Raw genomic sequence first — 27849 nt, 5'->3', positions numbered from 1 at the left:
GCTTGAATCTATTGTATCAAGCTGTATGTAGCTGCTTTCCCCTTATTCCTGTCCATGATCAATTCTTCTTCCGCCTGCTGCTCTACCAGGACTAACAGCCACGAGTTCTCTTCTATGATAATCTCAGTATTTGCTGAAATTTAGGTCAATTAGTTTCTTTGCATCCTCAGCTCCAGTGGGTGTTAGGCAAAAGTGACTGTTTCTTGCAACTTTAGCCAAACCAGAAACCATCCTTGCATAGTTTTCCTCAACATTGAATTCCAAGTACACATCTCTCTTGCTTAGAGATTATTTTTGAACTTTGAAAAATACCTCTCTAGAAATGTTCAATTCACTGAGTGCTTACCAAAACCTGAGTCTGGAATCACTGTCCTCCAGTAGTTTCACAAAGCCTCGTTCTCAGACTGCAAGCATCAGCTTCCCCTTGGTTCTTGTCTGAAATGTAAATTTCTCAGCTACATCCTAGAGCAGCCCTACCGAATTTATTATTGACTCTCAGAGCTTGGAACCCAGAAATCTGTATTTTAAAATGTTTCCCTGGAGATTATAAACTTTGAGAACCACTCTACTAGGAGGTCAGAATATATCCTTTATGTTCATGGGTAGGTCCACTTACCAGCCATGAAAGCATACATTTATGTCCACAATACAGATTTTTTTCGGCAGACTATCTTACTAATAACATTTGGGATATAATTGCTTGTATGTAGTTTTACCGTTTTAGTCACCTTGGTGATTATTTCCAGCTCTGTGACTTTCTTATTCTGATCTTCTAGTTAGTGGATCTGGCTCTTCTTGTGAGGCAGGACCTGGTAACCAAGGCAGGAGACCCCTTCAGCCATGCCATTTCTGCCACCTTCATTCAGTACCACAACTCTGCTGAGGTAAGTATTTAAAAATCTGGCTTTGACATGTCTGTGGATTTTTTTTTCCCCTCATGTCTGGTATTTACATTAGTAGTTCTAAGAAAAAGATTATGTAGGAATATGTAGCCTTCAGTCACAGAATCTTAATACATTCAACATTCAAACAAATGCCTACTATGTTTCAGGCCCTAACAGTCCACTTAATGCAGTGATTTTATCACCTTCTCCTAGCCTTATTTAGCATTCCTGGCCCTTCAGTGAAAGAGTACCTCTCATTTCCAAGGGAGATGAACACTTGGTTTAGTTAACTAAATAACATGGAGAAAAGTTATGTATGTAATTTTTGCTTCTAAGATGAAAGGATTATTTTATTCACATAATAATAATTCCTGGCATTGTTGATAGTTGGACTTTCCAGTTATGGCTCCATCTCTCAACATGATTTAAAGAAATAGGGCTCCGTGTATCCTTTGTGGTTTGATTGATCCAATCATGTAAAAATCACATCCTTTCTACATTCAGTTTTTGTTGCTGGGATCCCCACCTGTGGGGACTGTGAAGTCTTCTTGCCAACTTTAAGGCTTTGTATAATAAGTGTCTATCATTTCTGGCATAAAAAATAATTGCTGTAAACAGCGTGTGCCTAAAAACCAGAAATGTAACATCTAGTTAATGAATTTGCAAATAATCTGACTTTTTTATTTTTCACACTAACATACACATCAGTTTCATATAATTCAACCTAATGACCATAAAGAGGGCAGCAAGGAGGTTTGGTTAACATTCACATGTATAATGTGAAGTGACCCTCAGATCAAGTTAGGTGAAACCTATAACCTGAAAATGGCTACTAAGCCCCTTTGAGAATCTGAAGAAAACCATAAATCCTTTCTCAATAAATACATTTGCGCATTTTGTATACAACGTCAGGGCATTCAAAGACTCTCTGAAACCATTCCATGAATATAAAGGATCTGTGAACCCATTGGACTCCAAATTTAAGTGTCTCTGCTCTAAGATACTTATGAGATATATAAAGATATATGCTTGTATCTTATTACAAGCCAAAAGTATGACATCTTTTTTATGCCCCTTGTGGAACCAGATTGGCTTAGAACTAAAGTATGAATTAAAATGTTTATGCCCATTAAAAATCCATTTTTTTTCTTGAAAAAGACTATACATCATTATCAGTGAACATGCTTTAAAAGTCCCTAAAGCACACCCAGTTGATTAAACAGTATCTGTTTTCTTTATGTTACAAACCCAAATTATGATGTCAAAGAACACCCTTTAAACTGTCTTTGGTACACGTTCACTTTATGAATATGTGTATAAGTATGCTTTTCATTAACATCAGACAAATTTGTTGTAGCATTTCTAATTAAAGAAATTTACAGTGAACATAACAAGCCTAGTTTTCCCTTAACATTCGAGGGATTGCTTACGTGGCTAGGAAAACTGTATATCCCCCCAACTTTCTTGATTCTCCAGGGTGGCCAGGCTACCCTGGGCAGTGCTCAGCAACCACAGCTGCTGCTCCCAGCTACCCAGCAGTAAAGAAAGATGGTTTGTATGTGTTGAACTTCCTGGGCTCTCTGGGAGGTGGGAGCAGGAGTGTCAGAAAGCTTCCTGGCTAAATACGTTCATACAAGCCTCCAGCATTTCCCTGGCCTGTCAGACACCCCTCGTCCAATGTGACTGGTGGTCAAAATGAACATTCGGAGGGACTGGAAGTCTTTCTGCCCTTTATTACCTGATTCAACACACAAAAATGACCACTCTAGGCCAGGAATCCTATTTATCAGCATTGCAGGTCAGCAAGCACAGTTGAGGGCCTGCTTTAGGGACTTTACCACGATAGGTATCACTGGAGGCTCTGGAGACTAATATGATCTGTAGTCAGGGAGATAGAACATTCTGCAAAACAAACAAAGCAGTAAATGAACAAACAGACAATTCAAGATTTTATGTACTGATTTCCAAATGAGTGTCATAGACAGAAAGTTCAGAGATAAAAGCAACTCCCTAATTATAGTGAAAGAAGACTTCAGAAAGGAAGTTGAGTGTTGAAGAAAAGATAAGACTTTGATGAGATGGTAAAAGTGTGGAAAATACTGTAGGCTTTGGAGGCAGTGTAAGTGGAGTTGTACTGGGGGGGGAAAAAACCTGATTAAAATATTCAAGCCAAGGACTCATTGAGAAGGAAAGTAAGAAAATGAAGGCCTTAGATGCCTAGGGAAGGAAGAATTGAAAGTTTCTTGGCTAAAAAGTGATGAGTTCAAAAGGGTATTTTAAGAAGATCCAAATGGAGGTGCTATGTACAGTCAATTGGATTGGAAATACAAAGCATGGAATTAATCACATGCATTCTATTTTAATAATTGTCAATTCTCTAACACTAACCGTATAAAGAACTGAGCTAGTTAAGCTTAAGGTTCTCAGATTATCAAGGTTAATATTAATTTGAGTTAATTTTCCAGATTTTTTTTCAAACATATGGTTTATATTCTGGAAGTAATGATCTCTAGAAATTACCTTGTTTTTCCTAAGAGCAACTCATGCCACATTAGCTTTATTCCTTCTTGTTTGATGTTTCTAGGCAAGCAGATCAAAGAAATACTCTTAAAAACAGTATCTGAATTTCAGCAAAATGTTTTACAAAGTTTAGCATAATTTTTAAAATACATACAAAGAACTGTAGGTCAGTAGATACCATGGTTATTACAGTTGATAGGATCGGGAAAATATAGATTTATAATACCATATATGAAAAAGACTTATTTGCCTATAAGTTTCTTATAATGATAAATAATAAATATTGTGATGGTACTGAAAAGGAAACATCACAGTATTTTTTGTTTTGTTTCAGTGTCTAGGCACCATCCTAGAGGATGGACATTGACAAAGTGGAGTCTATCTAAAGGAGAGTAATAGGGGTGGGAGGAAGACCCTGAAAGCATGTCTCATAGTAGGTGGTAGAAAGAACTTGAGGTGTTTGACCTGTAGAAGAGAAGAGGCTGTGAGATAGACAGTCTTCAAATATTTGAAGGACCCCCAACAAGGGAGAGAGAACAGACTTGCAGGCGTAGTCAAAGAAAGCAGGTAGATATGAGGGATATTCTGAAGGAAGGAAGAAACAAGGTGTTGGAAGAGCTAGAGATAAATCTACAGTGACCCTAAAGCGCTGAGTTTGAGTTACTTGGCCTTGAAACGAAGGCTGGTCACCATGATACAGAGAATGTCTGAAAGGCATCCTGTTTGGAAAGTTTAGAACTTCCTTTTGAGTACTTTTGAAATACTGACAAAACTTCTCAGTAAAAATATCTGTATCTGACTGAATGAGCAGAAATTTTGAAAGCTGTATCTGAGGAATCCTAATTTTTATCTGAATGATCAGACAGATTAGAAATTAATATATTTAGATCCTTAGGGGCAGGATGATGGCATCGTTTCTGTGGACTGGATAATAATAAATTGGGTTTTTATATTTGTAACTTTCAAATATTATTGAATTCATGAGCTAACTAAATAAAATGTTAGTAGAAGTTCTGGTTGCCTGATTTCAGAGCCACATCTCTTTGAACAGGGGTCTTGCATGAAGCCCTATCCAGACTCTCCTGAGAACACACCCCCTCCCACACCAACAGCTCCGTCTGCAGGCTCACAGCACTCGGGGAAGGCCACATCGGGATCCCTAGGGAATGGGAGTGCTGGACAAGACTCAGCTAAGACCAAACAGAGGAAAAGAAAAAAGGTTAATGATATTTTTCTATTTCTTTTTCTTTCTTTTTTCTTTTTGGTGCAAAGAAGAAAGATCCTTGGGGCTTCCTTGGTAGCTCAGCTGATAAAGAATCAGCCTGCAATGTAGGAGATCCTGGTTCAATTCCTAGACTGAGAAGATCCCCTAGAGAAGGGATAGACTACCCACTCCAGTATTCTGGAGCTTCCCTAATGGTTCAGATGGTAAAGAATCTACCTGCAATGTGGGTGACCTGGGTTTGATCCCTGGGTCAGGAGGATCCCTGGAGGAGGGCATGGCAATCCACTCCATTATTCTTGCCTAGAGAATCCCCATGGACAGAGGAGCCTGGTGGGCTACAGTCCACGGGGTCACAAAGAGACGGACGTGATTGAGTTGCTAAGCGCAGCACAGTACAGGGAGATCTTACTGAGTTCACAGGTATGGAAAATGTGTTCTGTTTTTCTCATTAATTAGATTTTTAGAAGCAGCCAATTTACAGCCAGATATTAATGTTTTCTAATATTTTATTATAAAAATTTTCAAGCATATAAAAAAGTTAAAAGAATTGTAGAGTGAATACCATATATCTATCATCTGATTCTGCAACTAAAATTTTACCATACATTTACTATATGTACATCTGATTATTCTTTTATCCATCCACCAGTTCTTTTTTTTTTTTTTTTTTGATACATTAAAAGGTAAGCTGCTGGCATCAGTATAATTCATGCCAAAACACATAATTTTGTATAATGTATACATTATACCTTTTTTTAAATGGTAAAGTTTATATACAGTGTACCACTCAGTTCTTAAGTATACCATTTGCTGAATTTTGACAGATATATAAATTCATTGTTTTCTGATACCCACTCAAGATAAAAAAAAGAACATTACAATCAGTTCAGAAAGTTCTTTCACACCTCTTCAGGCAATCCCATCACCATCCCCAGAAAAGCAAACACTGTTCTGACTTTTTAGTTTTCTCTCTTCTGGAGCATCATACAAAGAGAATATAATGCGTATACTCTCTTGTGTGAAATTTCTTTCACTCAGGGTATTTTTAAAGCTTATGTTTTTAAGTACAAATGTAATTTATTCTTCTTTATTGATGAGTGAGTTGCTTGTATATCAGTTTACTCATTTTCATTTTGGTAGTTAGGCTATTTCCAGTTTTGGGGGTATTATGAATAAACCTGTTACGAGCATTATTGTACAAATCTTTATAGACAAATGCTTTCATTTTTCGTAGGTAAATGAAATTGCTAGCTAGAAATGAAATTACTGGATCATAGAGTAGCTATGTGTTCAGTTTTTAAAGAAACTATAAGAACTTTTCCCCAAATGATTATATCATTTTATCCAAAGCTACAGTAATCACAACAGTATGCTACTGGCCCAAGAAAGAGAAATAGAGATCACCGGGACAAGACGGAAAGCCCAGAGATAAACCCACGTGCCTGTACTTAACCAATCTATGACAAAGGAGGCAAAAATATGTAATAAAATGGAGAAAAGACAGTCTCTTCAATAAGCAATGTTGGGAAAACTGGATAACTCCGTGTAAAAGCATGAAATTAGAATGCTCTCTAACGCTATACACAAAAACTCAAAATGGATTAGAGACCTAAATGTAAGACCAGATATATAAAATTCTTAGGGGGAAATACTAGGTAGAACACTGTCTGGTATAAACAAGATCTATTTTGATCTACCTCATAGGGTAATGAAAGTAAAAATAAACAAATGGGACCCACTTAAACATAAAAGCTTTTGCACAGCAAAGGAAACCATGAACAAAATGAAAAGACAGCCCACAGAATGGGAGAAAATATTAGCATCCACTGTTTTTAATCACATGTCAGAAGATTTTGTAGCTTTTTTGGTGTGTTTGTAATGTGCCGTTTTTCTCTGGATGTTTTCAAAATCATATCTTTATTTTTGATTTTCAGCAGTTTGACCATGATATCCATAGATATGGTTTTCTTTTGCATTATTTCTGTTTAGAATTCTCTGAGCCTCTTGAAAATTGAATACTTTTAAATTGAGGGGGGAATTATCAGCAATTATTTCTTAAGATATTTTGCCTGCCTCGTGTTCTCTCTTCTCCACTTCTGAGATTCCAGGTATATTTTTTGTCAGTTACTTTGATATTGTTCAACGTGTACCTGAAGCTCTGTTTAATTTCCTTTTCAATCTTTTCTCTCTGTTCTTCAGGTTGAATAACTTCTGTTGATCTTCCCTTATGTTCCAAACTCTATCTAATTTCAGTTCAATCTTAACACTCATCCATTAATGTCTGATATTTGGTTTTACAGTTTTATAATTTCCTTTTGATTTTGTTTTATAGTTTATTGTTATTTTTTTATTATTTATTACAACTTCTTTTATTTCATAATAGCTGTTTTAAAATTCTCGTATGATAAATTAAATATCTGGATTGTTTTGAACTCCATTGAGTATAAGTCACACTTTCTTCTAGTAATTTTAAATTATACCCTGGAAATTGTGAGTTATATATTGTACGGATTTCAGGTTCTATAATATTCCTATGAGAAGAGTTGGTGTTGGTGGTGTGTTCATATGTATGTTAAGCAGACTGTTTACTCTTCTAGATGGATTGTTTTGAACTCCATTGAGTATAAGTCACACTTTCTTCTAGTAATTTTAAACTATACCCTGGAAATTGTGAGTAATATATTGTAGGGATTTCAGGTTCTGTAATATTTCTATGAGAAGAGTTGGTGTTGGTGGTGTGTTCATATGTATGTTAAGCAGACTGTTTACTCTTCTAGATGGAACTCTATGAACTCCAAATTCAAACTCCTCTTCAGCAGCTAGACGCTCTCTTGCTTTAGTTTTACCTTGGTTTCTTGGATTCAGTCCCACAAAGGAAGAGCTTAGAAATTTGTCAAAGATTTGGATAAAATTTATACACTGAATATTTGTCTTCCTTTCTTTGATTCTGTCCTTTTTTGGGATTTTATTTTTCTCTTTATACCTACTGTGGTTGCCCTGAACTTTGATCTATAGTTCTTCATGCCTCTAAGGTCTCCTGACCCTATACTGACTAGGGCCTACCCTTAGGCTTAAACAGAAAACCAACCCATAGCCATTCCGTTCTCCTGTATATAGTCCTCGCCCTTTCAGTTTTTGTCCAGGTTAGATCACTCTGTTGCTTTCAGGTACTTGTTTTTTATAATTTGTCCAAAATTTATACTTTTCTCTACAAGTTGGTTGGCACAATAGGAACTATTTGCCACTACTAGTAGTGGAACTGTGGCAAGATATAATCTTATAATTGATGGTAAGCAGATTTAAATTTCATCCTCATATCTGGATTCCCCCTTTTATTTTCAGAATGACAGGTCTCAGTGCTTATTTATTATGGGAAACTCTGAACTATAAGAAACTTCTGTATTATAAAGTAGTTCTAAAGAATTTCGGCTATAGTGCTCTCCAACTCATTCAGTAACTAAAACTAGAGTAGTAAAATATTACTTAAGGACCTCTTCAGTGGATTTGCTTTACAAACTATGTAGAAATTTATAATTAACCTGGTAATTATGCATACGTAAAATAATTTTTTTTTAAATTTACTTATCCACATCTTCTACATTCAAGAAAGTGAAAGTGTTAGTTGCTCGGTTGTACCATCCCCATGGAAAAGAAATGCAAAAAGGCAAAATGGCTGTCTGAGGAGGTCTTACAAATAGCTGTGAAAAGAAGAGAAGCAAAAAGCAAAGGAGAAAAGGAAAGATATTGCCATCTGAATGCAGAGTTCCAAAGAATAGCAAGGAGGGATAAGAAAGCCTTCCTCACAATCAATGCAAAGAATTAGAGGAAAACAACAGAATGGGAAAGAATAGAGATCTCTTCAACAAAATTAGAGATACCAAGGGAATATTTTGTGCAAAGATGGGTTCAATAAAGGACAGAAATGGTATGGACCTAACAGAAGCAGAAGATATTAAGAAGAGGTGGCAAGAATACACAGAAGAACTGTACAAAAAAGATCTTCACGACCCAGATAATCATGATGGTGTGATCACTCACCTAGAGCCAGACATCCTGGAATGTGAAGTCAAGTGGGCCTTAGGAAGCATCACTACGAACAAAGCTAGTGAAGCTGATGGAATTCCAGTTGAGCTATTTCAAATCCTGAAAGATGATGCAGTGAAAGTGCTGCACTCAATATGTCAGCAAATTTGGAAAACTCAGCAGCGGCCACAGGACTGGAAAGGGTCAGTTTTCATTCCAATCCCAAAGAAAGGCAATGCCAAAGAATGCTCAAACTACCTCACAATTGCACTCATCTCACACGCTAGTAAAGTAATGCTCAAAATTCTCCAAGCCAGGCTTCAGCAATACGTGAACCGTGAATTTCCAGATGTTCAAGCTGGTTTTAGAAAAGGCAGAGGAACCAGAGATCAAATTGCCAACATCCGCTGGATCATCGAAAAAGCAAAAGAGTTCCAGAAAAACATCTATTTCTGCTTTATTGACTATGCCAAAGCCTTTAACTGTGTGGATCACAATAAACTGTGGAAAATTCTGAAAGAGATGGGAATACCAGACCACCTGACCTTCCTCTTGAAAAACCTATATGCCAATTAGGACGCACTGGTTAGAACTGGACATGGAACAACAGACTGGTTCCAAATAGGAAAAGGAGTATGTCAAGGCTGTATATTGTCACCCTGCTTATTTAACTTATATGCAGAGTACATCATGAGAAACGCTGGGCTGGATGAAGCACAAGCTGGAATCAAGATTGCCAGGAGAAATATCAATAACCTCAAATATGCAGATGACAGCACCCTTACGGCAGAAAGTGAAGAGGAACTAAAAAGCCCCTTGATGAAAGTGAAAGAGGAGTGTGAAAAAGTTGGTTTAAAACTCAACATTCAGAAAACTAAGATCATGGCATCTGGTCCCATCACTTCATGGGAAATAGATGGGGAAACAGTGTCAGACTTTATTTTGGGGGGCTCCAAAATCACTGCAGATGGTGACTGCAGCCATGAAATTAAAAGGTGCTTACTCCTTAGAAGGAAAGTTATGACCAACCTAGATAGCATGTTAAAAAGCAGAGACATTACTTTGCCAACAAAAGTCCGTCTAGTCAAGGCTATGGTTTTTCTAGTGGTCATATACGGATGTGAGAGTTGGACTGTGAAGAAAGCTGAGTACCGAAGAATTGATGCTTTTGAACTGTGGTGTTGGAGAAGACTCTTGAGAGTCCCTTGGACTGCAAGGAGATCCAGCCAGTCCATCCTAAAGGAGATCATTCCTGGGTGTTCATTGGAAGGACTGATGCTGAAGCTGAAACTCCAGTACTTTGGCCACCTCATCTGAAGAGTTGACTGATTGGAAAAGACCCTGATGCTGGGAGGGATTGGGGGCAAGAGGAGAAGGGGACGACAGAGGAGGAGATGACTGGATGGCATCACCGACTCGATGGACATGAATTTGAGTAAACTCTGGGAGTTGGTGATGGACAGGGAGGCCTGGCGTGCTGCGATTCATGGGGTTGCAAAGAGTTGGACACACCTAGCGACTGAACTGAACTGATCCAACTCTTTGCAACCCCATGGACTATAGCCCACCAGGCTTCTCTGTCCATGGAATTCTCCAGGCAAGAATACTGGAGCGGGTTACCATTTCCTACTCCATGTTCAAGCTCTTGCTATATTTTGATTTTTTTACTCACTGGAAACCTCAGCTGTGATGGTACTAAAAGCCAAGGAACTTGATATATAATCATATCTTAATACTGTCATTTTAATCTTGGGAGTGTCCCTTATCTTCACTCTATCACCTATAATGTGGAGAGTTGGGAAAGTTTAGAATAGATAATATCTTGTGTTTTTTCCAAATTTTATAATATATGAATCTTTGAATTTGGTGATTCTTTGTTGTCTTCTTTTCAAATACCTTTTCTAGTTAATTTCTTTAGTTTAAAAAAAAATCACTTCCTACTTACATAGAATGACAGATTACACAACATTTCAGTTAAATTTTGGAATGAGAAAATTAACTGTTTTTAACTGTATTATACTATAGCCTTTGGCCAAGTGGTCCAACTTCATCTGAAGGGAAATCCTCTGTAAACTCAAAGAACTGAGAGAGCTCTGTGTACAAGAGTGAGGAGAAAAAAGGCACTTGCCTGCCCACTCTGATCATACATCAATCCATGTGGTCAGTGAGGGACAGAAGTCGGTATTAACACTACTAACCCTTCACTTGCTCTCACCGGAGATACATATTACTACTCCTTTGTTACACCTCTTTAGAGTCTAATGTATCAAGTTTATCAGAAGATGTAGTCCTGAAATTTAGATTACCTGGCAAGGGGAAAGCTGAGAAAGGATTAAAAAAAAAGTTGTTTCTTCCCAACAGCTTTTATGTTGGGAAGAAAAGAGTCAGATAAGAGATCCTGGGGCAACAGAAGTTTCAGTGTAACTTCTTGTACCACAGTTGAGAGTTGAAACTGTTGAAGAATTTTATTCAGTTCAAGCCAGCAAGGACAGAAGAGGGACAATGCTCAGATTCAGGAAATATGGAGAACTCCGTGTGATACTTCAGCTTCCAGTGTTGAGCAGCAGCTTCTGAATAAAAAGACATAACTAAAAACGAAATGGAAGAATCCAAGAATGGAATATGAATACAGCCGGGGAAAGGGTACCTGACATATGAAGAAGAACTTTACCAAGCACCTTGTTCTTGACTTTAGGAAATTAGGAGTTTAGTCCCCACAGAAATTCTGACAAATACACTATAGACAACAACACTCAGTATTTTGTCAAACATGTGGGTTTCATTTTTGAAAATTTAAAGAATATTCCAAGATGTGGGCTCAAGCAGAATGAGAAAGCTAAATTGGTATATAAATCTAACAGTCTTCATATGTATTTATAACATAATATTTTTATTGGTGTAGCAAATACATAAATTTAATGCTAATCCTTCTGTAACAGTTTTGAAGACTGTTACAAAATTTATGAAGTCACTGCTGAAGTAAAAATTCTAAACTTGATATGAATTTTGAACTTAAACAGATTACTAGTACTTTGGTGAGGAAAGGGATGTTTACAGAAATGTGAAGGTATTTTTTGAGGTGAAAACAATACTGCAGACACAACATTTGCGTTTTAAAGATTTCCTTGCAAAGAACTCAATGGGCAAATCAGGAGGGTGAAGAAGTGCATGTGGTAACTTATGCTGGTGTTTGCAGTGGCTTAGTTGTAGCAGATAAACCAGAAACTGGCAAAATAGAAATTTTAATGACATTTTTCACAAAATTGAATATTCTTATTTTTATATGAGGTAACCTCATCATTTTAGCAATGATAACGTGATTCAAACAGGATGGCTTACTTGCTGCCATCTTACAAATAGTGGCCATGGTGGTTTCTAACATACACTTCCTTCTTCAGTGTTCTGAAGTCAGTTGGATCACCATGCCAGAAGTTCTGAGAGGTTTTGACCAACAAATTCTATACCAAAATCGAACTTATTTGGGAAAGTAAAGGAACAGTACCCTCTTCAATGGCCATGTAGCAAAGAAATAAATCCACTTTTCAGGGAGAAAGCTTTCACAGAGGAAAGCTCTGGAAGAACCCCTTACCCCCTTAGTCTGCAGGATATTGCCCTCTTAATGACCCCATTTTGTATGGGGTTGGCCAAAATGTCCCTTCTGGCTTCTCTATAAGATCCTGATCAAACTTTTTGGACAGCCCAACTCACAAAAGAGTCTTTAGCCTCACCAGCTACTTGATAATTGCATTTATTCTAATATACTCCAACTGAAACAAAGTACTTGGGATAAGAATCAGGAAAGCATTTTTTCTTTTTAAAGAAAAACTATGTGTGCACTTTTATATGAGTGCCAAAGTGAGGGGTTAAGATAATTTAATCCTTGTTATTGTGGGCACAGCAGTTATGTTATTTAGGGTATTGTTGGAATGAAATTGAGAAAGATACTCTAGAGTATATTCCTATTTGGCTTATTTCAAATCTTGTTAAAAATAATAAAAAATAATCAAGCTCTCGTTTTATATTTTAGTCTTATTTCAGGTTCAGCTTGAATAATTAGCAGATGCTGTTTGTCAGAATGTTTTAATTACTTTCCTAGTTCATAATAAAAAAAAACACGCAAAGGGCACAAGAAATATATTTAAAGGGCACAGAAGGATATGCAGTGAAAAATATTTCCTCTAACCCGTATGCTCCAGACACCCATCTGTACTCCTCGAGAAAGAAATTCTGCACTGTTACTAATTTTGGGGGTGTCTTTGCAGATATCACCTATGCTTAAATGAGCATATACTGTTCAACCTTTAAAAAAACAAATAGCTGATAGCATGGTTATCCAGTTGTACACCTGGCATTTTCTCAAACAGTGTGTCTTATAGATAGCTCCGTAGGAATCTGTATGGAGCTGCCTCCTTCATTATGGTGGGTGCTGTGGTTTCTGCTGCACTGAATGAATATCATAATTGAGCTCATGGGTCTCTCCTTGGTGAACATTTGCTTCATTAATTCAGATAGTGCAGCAGTGACTATCTATCTAGCTATCTGTATTTTGCCTGTATAATATATATCTGCAGGATAAATCCTTAGAAATCATGAAATTGTTGGATCAAGCATGGTTTTCATTTTGATAAGATTTGCCAGATCACTCTCAATAGAGGTCATGCTAGATATACCTCTATAAGGAATTCTGAGAATGGTACTTCTACAGTGAGAATGATAGTAATACATGGGCTACTATTTCTTCCTCTTGATTTTTTAATGTTGATGACTTGGCATCTGGTACCTACTGCACTTTTAAGTAAATTAGCTTATCATTTCAAGAACATGGATGTGCTGTTTTTAATTTAAATAATAACCTACTGCTGTTGATAGCTAACATATGTCAGGCATTGTTCTAAGAGGTTTAAACATATTAACTCATTTAATTTTCACAGCAACCCTATAGAGCAGTTAAAATTATTACTCTGTTTACAGATAAGGAAACTAAAATTCAGGTATCTTACATGACTTGACAGAACTGGTAACTGAGATGGCTGGGATCTAGACCAAGGTATTTGAGAAGCCAAAGCCTACAACTAAATCACAAACATATAATACTACTATTTCATTTTTTAAAAATCATGTTACATACATTTCTTGAGTTGAGATCCATACTCTTATTGCAAATAATCTTTTTCATTCTTGTGTCTTTTTGTACTTTCAAACCTGTCTTTTACAGATGAGACAGAGTAAAGTAATAGTTTCTGTTTTATTTTGTTTTTGCACAAAGGACACTTAGAAAACTAGGAACCAAGTTGAAATGATCTTCTAAGACTATCCCCTGTATTATAAATAAATATATAGCAATTTTAGATTTTTTATTTTAAAATTGATGACCCTCAGGTTATTTCAGAAATACATCCAACAAGCTCCCAAGAAACATTTATAGTAATAAATGTTTAAATGTTTTTTTAAAAAAATAGCTTCCTGTAGTTCTTTCAGCAAGCTCACATGACACTTTTCAACCGCTCACAACTGGCTCTGTTGTCCTGTACCTTGACATGCAGGCCTGGGTGAAATATTGGGGGCATAAAAATTGCATTTGGTTGGTCTGCTTGGAAGGGGTCATGTAAAAGTCATCTTTGATTTGCTAATGGAATTTTTTTTTGTTAGATGTAGTATATGGCAGCAGTGATGTACATCCTAAGGGAAAAACCGTCCATTTTATAAAAGTTTATTTTCATATTTTATACACTGTAGTTGTGTTGTGTGTTTTTGATTTAGTAACAATTTATGTGTTTTTCTGTCGCAGAGCACTGCGGCCTGTGGTGTTGAGGCTCACAGCGATGCCATCCAGCCCAGCCACATCAGAGAGGCCGTCCGACGCTATGGCCACAAGATTGGCCCCCTTTCCCCATTCACAGTACGTAATAACAGAGTTATAAAAAGTTATATTTATAATCTGAAAGAATTTTGATTTTCAAGTGGTCAAATGAAGCAGCAATGGAATTGTTGAAAGCAATTTGTGGTGGCTGTAATTTTGTTGTATAAAAGTGGCATAATTCTCTTGGGAAATAAGAGTTAGTCATTTTTGTCTCTTTTTGGAAGAAGAGTTTTTTTCTCTACAAAATATTATTTTCTTTCAATTACAAATTATGCTTTTTTTTTCCTTGGGGCTTATATTTTCTATTTTTCAAAGCTTAGGTTTATAAAACTTTTTTTGTCAAATTATATGTATCCAAATATTGCTAGAAGCACTTTATATTTTAAAATTGGTTAGATTGGCAATACCACTTCTATCAGATGTTCTGCTCCTAAACATACTTTGAGTTGGAAGAAGAAGAAATGATTTCTCTACTGGCTTTGAAGTAGGCTGAAAGGCAGACAGTCTTCCACATCTTCAAATGGTTTTAAAGCTTATAATCAAGGTTTGTTTTTTTTTTTAATGGAGAATTAAAGACTTTATATTTCAACAGCCTAAAGAAAGAGTGTGTGTATGTGTGTTAATTAAATGCTCATCTTGTGGCCCTTTTAAGAAAAATCTTTATTCATGTTAATATAACTTTCTCCAAGTCCTTCTCTGTTTGTAAGGGATTGGTTTGATTTTCAGAAAGTTAGGTTTGATTTATGACTAAAGCACAGTAGAATTAACCATTTGTTTCATCTTTTTGTATTCACATCTGCTTTAACATACTAAAGCAGAATATGTATGTGTAACATTATACATATGTATGTACATAACATATATGTTTTTTCCTGAGTGGATTTTGCTATTATCTGTTGATAGAAGTCATAATTTCTTCTACATTATCTCATCATCTTTTTTCTTGTGTTTCAGTTAAAGAGAATGCTTTCTTAGCCTTCTTTGTTTTCTTTGGTTATTGTTAATCATATGCATTATCAATATGACCGCAAGAATGTGTCAGAGTTTCTTTGTCTCTAGAAGCTTTCTATAATGGTGACAATTATTTTCACTTCTGGTTAATGTATTAAATTTGTCATATATATGATTTATCATATTTATATTAATCATATGTTACTGGTTAAGCAGTATATCCTTTTGAATGAGTGCTTTTAGGTTATTACAATTGAAAGAACGAAGTCTGTATCTCTTGTTTTTTTTCCTGCGTGACAAGTGAGACTATTTTAAGTGATTAGCCAAAAGGGAGATGAGATTTAGAGAAATATGAATTGATTGGAAGAATTTAAAAACCAACTGAAATTGAAAGAACCAATTTATAACAAAGAATTAAAATTTTCAGATCCATAGATAAGAGCCAAATAATGACTAATAGTCTGAGGCAATGGAATAGAGAGAGAAGAAAAAGGCAGAGTTGATAATAATCTAGAACTAATTAAAGGGTAGCAAAGAGAGACAGGGGTTTTGAGAAATAACCTAAAATGGTTACTAAAAGTAATGGGTAAAATTACATAAAGGAAAATGTATCTACCATAAGGGGAAATCTCCTAATCATAAGGTCTGTGATGTTTCTTCAAACGGAAGTGGTGGTGGTGGTAAGGTCCTTAATTCTTCAGGTTTTTTGTTTTTAAAAACATTGGTCAGATCACTTGAGAACCATCTTGGCTGATGACACTGTGTGTCTGTGTATACATATATATTCATTCCTCCATGTCTAACCTGATCGTCATGTATTGTTGCTTTTATAATCCAAGATTGTAGTATATGGCAGGAAATGTATTGAAATACTCAGAATACACATACACACACATACACACACACACTCAGATATAGTTTAAGCTGGTTTTTGTCTAATAAACATATAACCAATATGGTTTTTTAAACTAATAATGCAATTTAAAAATGCTTAGTGTAAATAGATCTGGAAAACAGAACAAAGGAGCCAGGATCTTGAAGGCCCGCTTAACCACTGCCAGAGGAGATGAACAGCATCAACAGCAGATGGGAAAGAAGGCCACCATAGGTGGACATTGAGTTTTCTTCACACCTCAGACCTTGAATGGTCTACTCCATTACCTGGAACTATAATAATTTGCCCAGCCTACAAGGCTGTATATGCCCACTCCATTGTCTAGCATGAGTAGTAGGATCAGGCAGTATTATGTATTACAATACATAAATCTGCCTTTTAAAGTTAAAAATTCTCTTTAAAGTAGAATAGATTTGCAGACTACATATGCTAACAGTGTGAACACTGGTCCTGGTTCCCTCGTCCCTGCAACTGTTAAGAGGAGATGCTCCTGATGCTGGGAGGATGCTGATGCTGAGTTCCCTGATGCCCACTCCCTGAGTGGTGGGCATCACTCCCTAGTGATGCTGCACTAGGGACACTTTGCTTCCTGGGCTTTGGGCTGTGACTCCTAAAAGGAGAGGAGGCATGTGAGCTGTGTCTCTAGCAACCTTAGACTGGACCTAAATTATGCAGAAAGGCTGAACTAACTTACCTCCAGTATGAAATTTCCTTTGTAAACTAAAATCGCCATGAACAGCTAGTTTATATTTATGAAACATAGAGATTCTGTCTTTGCAGCATGTCATTCTGAACATAAAGTGCTTGTCTAATGTGTATATAAATGAGATATCTCATTTAGAGTACCCATAACTTGACTTTAGGAATTAGTTTTGGGAATTAGCTAAAACTGTGAGACAAATTTGGAGAATTAAAATGACAACCAGTAGGTTACTTGGAAACTGAATTCCAACGTCAACCAGTAAGCCAAAAAAATTTTGCTTTTGATGTGGCATCATTCTGTCTTCTACTGTATGACTTCTGAAATGATTTTGTACAAATTTACACCATGATAGATTTCAGGAATGCAGTTCATTATATGAAGAATTGAAAGTGAATTCTTCCCCTTGGGAATAATTAGTTGAAATGGCAGAAGAGGGGTGATTAAAGCCGTGTAAGGTGGAGGGTAGAAAGGAGTACGAACAGTGTTTTGCACTGGGTAGCTGCCGCATTGGAGAGGGAGGGGACAGAGTGACAGAGACAGCAACTTCCTGCCATTCATACCAGGGCTGTGGAGACACCTATAAACCTCCAGTCCCCACTCAGCCAGTTACAACTATATTGCCTTTGGCATGTTGGTTTTACTCGGTGACTTCTTTCTTTTCAGTGTTTTCATTTATTCTCAACCCTTTGCAGAAGATCAGAAGAGAGTATCATACCTAGAAGTTAAAAGATTAACTGAGATTAAGCTGAGGTTAATTTAAGTTAGATTTTTTTTTTTCCCCGCAGCTTTTACCATGGCTGTACGTATTCCTGATCTTCTGTGGTGGTGACTTATCTTCTCTATATCTATCTTAAATGCTAAAGAACATTTAAAAGGACTAGTTTACCTTTTATTATTGATTTTTCCTAAATAATTCTGAAAATCACTTCCAAGCCTGCGATTTGTAGTCATTACAGTACTTAGCAAACTGGGGTATCCTGAGACATTTTGATGTTTGTCATCTTATCCTTTTACTCATTGTAGTTGGCATTATGTGAAGTTATATTGCATGGTGATTGACTCTAGAGCCAAATGGCCAAGATTAAGATCCCAAGTCTCCACCTACTAGCAAAGTAGCCTTAAGGGAGTTCCTTAACCTCTCTCTGGCTCAGTTCCCTCATCTATAAAATGGGCATAATAATAGAACATACTTTGTGATGGAATCTAAGGAGCACTGTGAACTTGACAAGCGGTGAGCTCTCAATGTGTTGTATTAATAATAGTGGAAGGAATAGTAGCGGAAGTAGCAGTAGTAGCTGCAGTATATTTTCAAAAAAATATCAGGTAAAAATACAAATTGAGTAAAGTAGAAACCATTCCCCCCCGCCACCACACACACAGATACACAGACACAGAAGCCTCACTTTGTGATCGTAGAAGAAACTAAAATTTGAATTATAATGTGACTTCTTTACAGACTTATAGTTTACACCATTAAGATGTAAAAGCTACTTAAAGATTATTGTTCCTGAGAATAAATTAATGTTCATTTTCACTTTTTGAGTTAATTGTGGTTGAAGAACATTAATGGATTTTTTTTTTTTTTTTTTACCACCACTGTCATATTAAAAAATAAGGTCTCAGCAACTGTGTGTCCATAGTTTCCACTTGATTTTTGCTTGCTAGTTAGGTTTTACTTACTAGCTCCTGTGAAACAGAAATCTACGGAACAAATGGCACAACCTCAGATTTGTAAAGCTTCATCAAATTCAGTTTATATGAATTTATATATTTGCATAAGTTATTGAAAAAAGGTTTTCAGAGGCTGATGTATATATCAAAGTTGGTATAATTTTTAAGCATAAATTATTACTAGTCTCTTTTTTCTCACTTTTTAAAATTTCCTCAGTTTACCAATTATGAAAATAATGCTAGCATGTTAGAAAATTAAAATATAGAAAAGTAAAGGATAAAATAAAACTTATATTAAGAAACTTTTAGGGCCTTAAAAAAAACAGTATAGCAAAAGCTTTAAATGAGTTTTTCTATCAGACAATTAATTGGTACTTAATTGTTTTAATTGAATTTAATTGTGTAACAGAAGAGTATTTCCTTGCAGCCTAAAGATTCAAATGCTTTTGGTAATGGTTTTAAAAAAGAAAAAAAAAATTCTTAGAATATTCTTGTTCAGGTCAAAGGAAAAGAAAGCATTTAAAAATTTTGTGAATGAATTTTACAATTAGAGCATTTTGTTTTTTCTCTTGAAGAAAATACCCATAAAGAATAACTCAGTGGACTGTGTTATCTGTCACGAAAAGGATGGTCAGACATGTGTTTTCTCTAGATCCTGCCTGTGTACAAGCAGTGGGTGGTGCCCTTGGTTACCGCCTCTGAAGCGCAGCCCCAGCCCTCAGTGAGAAGTGCTGGAAATGGCTGACAGAAAACCGGGTCTGTAATTTTGAAAGCCAGAGAAAGCAAACTATGTACACCAAGGGGATGACATAATCCCATGTGTAATGCCTAAATATATTAGTTTCTCCTGAATGATATTCACAGAGGAAAACCATCTCACCCTCCTGAACTTACACGTTACCAGGTGGCTCTCCATTGAAGCAGAATAGTAAAACTAAAATTTCTCATTTAAGCTTGGTCATTTATCTGACTGGTACCTAAGTGTGTCCCTAGAAGTGAGCGGCTTCAAAACCCACTCAGCTGTCTTAAATTGTGAGACATCTGGCTGAGCATTTTAAAACTGGCTAAGACTTGAGAAGGGCTCCCCAGGTGGCTCAGTGGTAAAGAACCTGCCAGCCAGTGCAGGAGATGGGGTTCAGTCCCTGGATTGGGAAGATCCTCTGAGAAGTAATTGGCAAACCCGCTTCAGTGTTCTTGCCTGAGACATCCCATGGACAGAGGAGCCTGGCGGGCTATAGTCCATGGAGTCGCAAAAGAGTCAGAGGTGACTTAGTGACTGAACAGCAACAAAGACTTGAGAAAGTCATTTAATTCAGTCTCAGAGAAGCTTTGCCTTGAACCCAGTGGCACCTTGTAAGTGAGTGACCCGGCTGGCTCTGGAATCCAGCCTCTCGAATCTTAGCTGACTACTCTTCCCTTGTGGCCATTTACTTTGATGTGTTATGTCTATTAGGGATGCTGGAGATGCTCTCATATCATTGGTTCTTCAGAAATATTCACAATAGACAAATAAGAGTCAAAAATAAGAAATTTCCTTTGAGAATTCCTCATGTTAAACTTTTAAAAACAGAAGTGGCATAGCAGATTGCTTTGACTATTTTGATCTAGAATTTCACATTCGTGAATAATTCTTATGTCTTGAGCACATAAAATTTGTCTGCATCTTATGTGTTCAACCTGGAAAATAAAATGTTATAAAATTAATTTTTAAATGTAAATACCAAGTAGAAATTGTGGATGAATTCATAAATATTTTTTAAGAATATTTTTTAACTGGAAGTAAAAATTTCTCAGTATATTTTTTGGAAGTACTAAATCTATCATTTAGGTTGGAGCCAAGTACCTTTTCATAGGTATGGGCCACTGGTTCTCAGAAAAAAATATTGATGTGTGGCATATTTATTATCATATGGGGCTTCCCAGGTGGCACTAGTGGTAAATAAAGAATCTGCCTGCCAATGCAAGGAGCCACAGGAGACTCAGGTTCGATCCCTGAGTTGGAAAGATCCCCTGGAGGAGGAAATGGCAACCCACTCCAGTCTTCTTGCCTGGAAAATTCCATGGACAGAGGAGCCTGGAGGGCTACAGTCCATGGGATCACAAAGAGTTGGATGTGACAGCATCTGAGCACACACAAACATATTTATCATATAAGAATAACCTAAAATTGAGCATTATTTAGAAAAGGGGTAAAATTTTTAATTTAGTTTTTAATTTTAAAATAAGGTGGGGCAGAAATGTTAATTACAAGATTTATTATGTCAAATTATGTGAAATAATGGTTTCTTTAGGTCATAAGCAGTTGAATATTAGAAATCTAATGATTCAATTAACACAGTATTTACTTGAGGATTACTTAGGGAGAGAATGTTTGAAATGTAGTAGTAAAAATACTAGAAGACTTCTTGAGAGATAGTCATTAGAATCAGAAAAGTATTAGTTGATTAATAACATACAATATTTGTATAGAAACTTTTCATTTGCATTGTGTTATTCTTACAACACAACAAGATGAGTGTTGTTTTCCCCACTTTATAGGTACGAAAATTGATAGTTAGAGAAAAATCAGGTAACCAACTTAAAATTACATCATGGACAAGAGCTAAATAGAAATACTCTGTGGCTCACAGGGACCACAGGCTTCAATGAATCCTCACTAATATTCCTCATTAACTCCCTCTTTGCAGATTGGCCTCTATTCTTAACTATTTAAGTGGTCTTATTATGAAAATGTGAAATAGCATTTCCTAAACTACATTGCATAGAAGACAAGTGTTCCAAGAGGAATTGAAAGATGCTCCATAAGAGAAGGGTTTCTCTATCAAATATTCTAGAAATCTGATTGTTATATGTAGAAGATCCACCCTGAAAATCTCATTCAATAGGAGTAGAGAAGATGTTTCAAAATCAAAGTTATGTTGTAACATTATATTCATCACAGTTATCTACTTTATTTCCACATTTTATTTTATTTACAGTAAGCATTAAGAAATTTCAGTTCACAAATATAACAGTTTTAATAATGGTCAACACAAGCCTGTAATAGTCTTGCCTCAAAAGAGTAATACTAAAAAATTTTTGCTCAAAAATGGTTTCACTAACAGTATCTAATAAGTGCTGACATTTTAAAACTGATTACGTTTAAAGGGAATCAATATATGGATTTCTTATTCAAGCATAACTCTTCACGGTTTTCTGGAAATATTTTTAAGGTGTCTTAAAACTTTATAAGCTATTGAAAGTGAAAATGAAAGTCACTCAGTCGTGTCTGACTCTTTGCGACCCCATGCTGTGCAATCCATGGAATTCTCTAGGCCAGAATACTGAAGTGGGTCATCTTTCCCTTCTCCAGGGGTTCAAAGTTTCAGGGTCGGATTTGTTTGGTTTTGCTTGTTGAAGCCAGATTTGGTGAATTCATTACCAACACTTTTTCTGCTGTTGTAAGCACAGCGTCTTATTCTATATTGCTAAGTAGAGTTGGCATAATCATGTTATATGTTTACTTAATGTTTCTTAATCATCAGACAGAATTCAGGGAGAAGGGACAAGAGATCTTATGTCATCTGAGCTTTCTTCAGTAACACCTTACATTGGGACAGCCCATGAATTTGTCTACAAAGAGTTACCCAGTTCCATTTTGAAATACTCTGGTGTTATTAACAGCTGGTTTGCCTCTTCAGTAAATAGGAACATTTTGCTTTTTTTCTGCCTTAATATCAGCAGTAAGAACCTCACACTTAGTTCAGTGTGGGCTGTATACACCCAAAGGTGACATACTGACTTGCACAGTTTCACATCGAGTTTTTATTTGGACTGCTTTAAATATGAAAACAAACAAAAACCTGAAAGACCAGAATTCCAAGCCATAACTTCCTAAACAGCAAAACATTTACAAGAAGTTTACAAGAACCTTTATTTTGAGTAGCACAAAAAATTGTAAATGGGCATTGACATCAAACATCTAAGAGGCCCCTAGAAATCCTGCAGAGAATCCTAGAATTTTCAGGGGAATAATTTGAAAAAGAGACAGTGTTCTCTAGTGGGGGTCGTGGATTTGAAGTAGTTTAAGAAGTTAACTTATCTCTATTCATTGTAAAAGGCAGTCTGTATGGTGGAGAAGAGAGGAAGAATTTGAACATGAGTGCAAGGAAGGAGCAGTAATTGACAACTAAGAGAAACTTTTTGAGCAGAATATTCTAAAAGGACCACATCTTGAGATTTGAATGTGTTATTGTAGTTCCTAGGTTTTTGCGATCTTCTGAGAGAATAGAGAGAGAGTAGAAAAATATTTTGAGTGACTCCCGACAGGAAATTATTTTTTCTTTTAAAAATTCACAGGATTCTTTCAACTCATAAATTCATGAAAGCAGCAAAAATATTAGTTGGGAGGAACTAAACTAAGCTGAGACATTTCTGAGCTTAAAAAGTATGGCCTAAAAATGGCAAGAAGTTTTCCTTTTAAGTCTATAAATAAGATTGTAAACATTGAATTAGACATAAACTCAGTATATTAAATTGCCAAGGTTCACCTAGCAAAAATACCATTTAAATTTTTCAGTTAATATTTTATATCTAAAGTAGATGAATATTAGAGAAAAACACGTTAGTTTTATTGTGATAGATTCTTTATTAACCATTGCCAGAAACATCTAACAGTCATAGCGCATTTGGTTTAAGTAAAACATTCGTGTACTGTTTTATTGATAGTGTGGCAAAAATTCCCTCCAGACAACCATGATGAGAGCCTGTTGAAGTGGAGATGATTTACTTTTTGATGATTTCTTAAATAGGGTTACATACTTTAGTCACCCAAATACAATCACTGAACTGTCACTTAATTTACTGATGTCGTTGCAGAGTTAATTCCTACAACATAATAAGTGGATTGTTTTTAGTGGAAAATTTACACCTTCCAAAAATGAAACTGATACCTGGGTCTTATTGTGCCCAACATATATTTAAGACTGTATGCAAGGTAGGGGAAAAAATGCAGGAAAAAAATAATTATGCCTTGTTTTCCTGACTGGTGTTTTAATTATGATTTGATTTAAACCAAATCCCCCAGGCGGTGTATGCACAGATCAAATATTCCACTCCCACACACCGCCTCTGCATGACCCCAAGCTGTGAGAAGAGAAAATTCATAGCCCATATGTCAGTCAGATGTTAATTCTTGCCCTGGCACCTGGAGAGGCTCTCCCACCTGACTGGAGTGCGTTTGCAGTTCTGGGCGTATACCCAAGACATGGAGCAAGCTCTCCAGATCTGGAAGTATTTTGGCTGATGAGTTGGCAGAGGTCACGAGGGCAGAGCCCAGGGTCAGGTTCTGAATTTGCCCAGGTGCATTCAAGGTGACAGTTGGGCAACTGTGCCCCTGCTGGAAAGACCAGGGAAGGAGTAGCTGAGTTCCCTCTCTGGCTTCAGAAGTTCACAGCCCCGACCTGCAGGTCCCTGTCAATTCCAATTCAAACACTTGTGCAGATTTTATAGTTTCCAGGAGAGAAGTTAAGAACTATTTTTCTGGCCCTGATTTAATTCTGCATTCCTGATCTAACCTGAAACCCCCATTCCCATATGCTGGACTAATTAGGTTAAGAGCCTAATAAGTAAATAAGTTGTAGTTGACAAGCATTCCTCCCTGAAGCAAGCACTGGTGTTTAACGAAAAGAGAGGGGGTGTGGAGAAGAGGAGAAAACAGAAGAGACAGGAGGGGAGGCAGAAGCACTCCGAGCTCCCCACTGTGCTTTTCTCTGAGGCCACTGTCTGAAGACGACAGTGTTAGGAGTTGATTCTCATGTGAGTGAATGAACCCCACTTCCGGTTTTGGTGACAGCAGCATCTTGCACCCACGCAACCAGTTCACAAGTGGTTAAAGGCAAAATGAATAAGGAGGCAAGACAGGACTGCACTGCTCCAAGTCAGTCTGTCATCGGCCACTGCTGGAAAAACCACTCGAAGTCCATGCCTTCCTGATAGCGTGAGTACCCTTCACATGCCGAGGATAGCACTCGCTTTCTTAGTTTGGTTTAGATAGTAGCAGTTCATCTGATAGAATCCTTATTGGTACGATTGAACCAGACATGATTTAGAAGTGGAAGTGCTTCTGCTTAACATCCCCACATGGCCTGAGATCCTTATAGATCTGGTATCTCCATTTAATAGTTCAGTAAAAGTTGCTAAACGTGTATTAAAAATCTGTTGAAAGGGGGATATACTCTATGGACGTGAGTCCACTATACTGCATGTTCCAGTATAGTGAAGGAGATGCTCAGATGCGCGTGTAAGCCATGCCCTGTGGTTGGTGTTTTGGGGGTGGGGGAGGAGGAACACGCAGAAGAGGCCGCTGTCTGCCTGAGGAAGTCAGGGAAGCTTCATTGAGTCACTAACATTTGAACTGAGTTTATGAGATGGAGGTAAAGGAAATGAGTGAGAACTGTGAAAAGATAGCTCAGGCAGAAAGAAGAGCAGAAATAAAATGAGGGAAAATAAAATGTAGGAAGGTAGAATGGCTATTTGAACCAGGGTAAGGAACTGGGTCTGGAGTACGCTGAGAGCAGGTGAAGTGTCGAAGGTCAGCTGATGACAGTTTGAGAGGGATTTTGAATCCCAGGCCAGTTTATATGGACTTCATCAGTCAGGCCAGCGGTTATCTAATCATGCTCTACAGAAACCCCAGATTATTTTACAGGTCTTCTGCAGAATAATAAAGCATTTTCCCTAAATAGTACAGATAAGCTTTTATCTGTCATATATATTGAGTTTTCAGGAAGATTTTGTTTGGAAAATTTGTTTGTAAACAACAGATATGGTCAGCAGGGAGCAATTTTAGAGTTTTTAAGCAAGGTATTCATACGAACAAACGTGAACTCTTAAAAAAAAAAAAAAAAAAGTAACCCAGCTGATGGGATGGAGGAGGGAGGGACTGGAGTTAGGAGATGTAATTGGCAAAGAGACTGATCAAGTGGCCACCACAGTATTACAGGCCAGAAAACAGAACAGCCTCTGCCATGGCAGTGACACCAACAGCAGAGAAGACAGGGCTCTATTCAAGAGGTATTTGCCATAAAGAACAAGTAGAACAAGATCCTGAATGAAAGAAGAATAATAGATGACCAATTTGTGATTTAGGTCAATGCATAAAGCAGATAATTAGAAATAGTCTCAAGAATAAACTCTCTACCCAGATGCTTACAGAGAATTTGCATTAGTTTAAAGATTCAACAAGAAAACTAATTTCAAGGGGTTTTTCTTGGGGGAAGGAGGGAGAGCTCAATGCATGGCTCACCTGAACCTTTAAAAAAAAAAAAAAAACAGGCATTCCAACTTTCTGTTTGAACTTCTGGGAATGTTTAGATATATAACCAGAAAGTCCCATGTATTATTATGCTGTTTGGGTGAACAAATTGACTTTCTAAGCCATTAATGAATTTGGTCATGCATTCCTGAAAGATGACTATAATCTGGCCAGATTTTGGAAGTGTTTTCATCGTTTAAGCCGTGCCCCCAATAGCTTTGTGCTGGTACAAATAACCAGAGCATCGTTTTTCTAAACTTTGATTAGTGGCTTTCATCTCTGTGTGAACCTGTTATCTCCATCACCTCCCCCAAAATAAAGTCTCAGGGAAGTAATGGGAGCAACGCTGACTCAGACAGCAAATTTTGGAGGATGATGGAATGATGTACTGTTAGCCTTTTTACCTTGTTTTAACAGAAATCCAGTCTCAGCAATGATAGCGATGCTTCTAAGTGGAGACGTGCTATGCTCAGTTCATCCTCACCCTACACTCCCTGCTCACCGACACAACCATCTGTAAGAAGCTCAATCTCAGACTTTCTGCCCTTCCCGCTACGAGTCCCTCCTTCAGCTTTATGAAAGAAAACATTTCTTTCTGTGAAAGGTTTTTGTACACCCGCATCTGGAAGTGTTTATTTCAGTGGCATGTAAGCTATCTGTGGATTTAGTTAGCACCAGACCCCCTTTTGTATACTCCTGCCTTAAAAATGTTATAAATGATCTTATTGAATTGGTGCCAGGGTTCACGTGGTTTGGCTGATTGCTGCATATATCCTTTACCTGCCAGTCACCTTTGATTTATGTTCCTTCTGCTAAGCTTTTACTTTCCAAAAGTGGTGCCACTGAACTGTCCTCTAAATCATCTTATTGGTTAAATTACGCCAAGACGAGCTGATATGTTTTGGGTTGCCTACAGACAGATGAATTTATATCTTTTTGCCCTTACCCACTTCTAGTAAAGCCACTTAGAGAGGAGAATTGGATGTGTTATGTCATCAATCTCTTTATTCCAGATGAATACCATCTGAAATACTGTGCCAAGACCAAAGTGACAAAGAGGTGTTCTTCAGCATTCCCTTCTGCCCAGAAACCTTCTTCTACACAAAAGCCTGTGCCTTGAACTGAACCTGATGTGGGGACTTCTCATGGCTCAGAAAAGGGGAAATAAAGTCTCTCAAACAATAAGTAAGCTTCATCAGAAAGATCGAGACTTTGTAGGCTCTACAAAGCTTTACTAACTTGTGAGTTTTATGGTGTTTCCTGGAGAAAAGCAGGTGGCTTGGCAGTTATTTTAGATATTGGCTATTTGTGGTAATGGTTTTGAGGGGTTTCATATTTCTAAAGAGAGATCCTAAAAAGCTAGTTCTTAAGAGAGTTTGACAAAGTGATGCATCATTTTAAACTAATTTTCTAGGAGTTCACTGGTCACTGAATATGCCGTTTAACTTGATCTTGCAGGTTACCAGCTCTCTCCATGGGGGTAATCTTAATACTTTAGAGGGTAATCTTAATCACTTAATACTTAATATTTAATAACTGGGAAGGTTAGTATGTTGACAGAGTAAAGCAATACTGATAGAATTTTAAAATAGCTTTTAGCTATGCAAATATCTAACTTAAAAAAGCTTTGCAAAGTATGACTTTGTTCTGTTCTATATGGTGATAGGGGAGTATTTTTAAATTTCACGATTATACTTGTAATGGCATGGAAGCATTTCAAATGCTTGGCTTACATGGCTCTCAGTGTCATAGGTCACACACTGTTGGAAGCAAAGGCTCGAGCTTCTAGGCACCTTTACTTGTGGTCCCAGCAAGCCTGGCGA

The 27849-nt window shown here is 36.9% G+C and overlaps 1 protein-coding gene and 1 long non-coding RNA gene across 5 annotated transcripts in view; both read left to right on the top strand.

Annotated features, from left to right (window-relative positions):
* Nucleotides 1-27849, top strand: part of SUPT3H (SPT3 homolog, SAGA and STAGA complex component) — a 375450-nt gene that overhangs the window by 286336 nt on the left and 61265 nt on the right. For all 4 annotated transcript variants that reach the window (XM_061146853.1, XM_061146855.1, XM_061146854.1 and 1 more), the window contains 3 exons: nt 777-884; nt 4456-4623; nt 14441-14551. In XM_061146853.1, the coding sequence (XP_061002836.1) occupies nt 777-884; nt 4456-4623; nt 14441-14551 (387 nt within the window). The remainder of the gene's footprint in view (nt 1-776; nt 885-4455; nt 4624-14440; nt 14552-27849) is intronic.
* On the top strand, nt 24593-27322 carry LOC133059059 (uncharacterized). The gene is made up of 3 exons (XR_009693479.1): nt 24593-24709; nt 26444-26542; nt 27040-27322. It is a non-coding gene; the product is annotated as an uncharacterized LOC133059059 (long non-coding RNA).

Source organism: Dama dama, chromosome 7 (assembly GCF_033118175.1).
Source record: "Dama dama isolate Ldn47 chromosome 7, ASM3311817v1, whole genome shotgun sequence".
NCBI lineage: Eukaryota > Metazoa > Chordata > Mammalia > Artiodactyla > Cervidae > Dama > Dama dama.
Note: the sequence above shows the minus strand (reverse complement) of the source record. Positions and strands in the feature narration are given on the sequence as shown.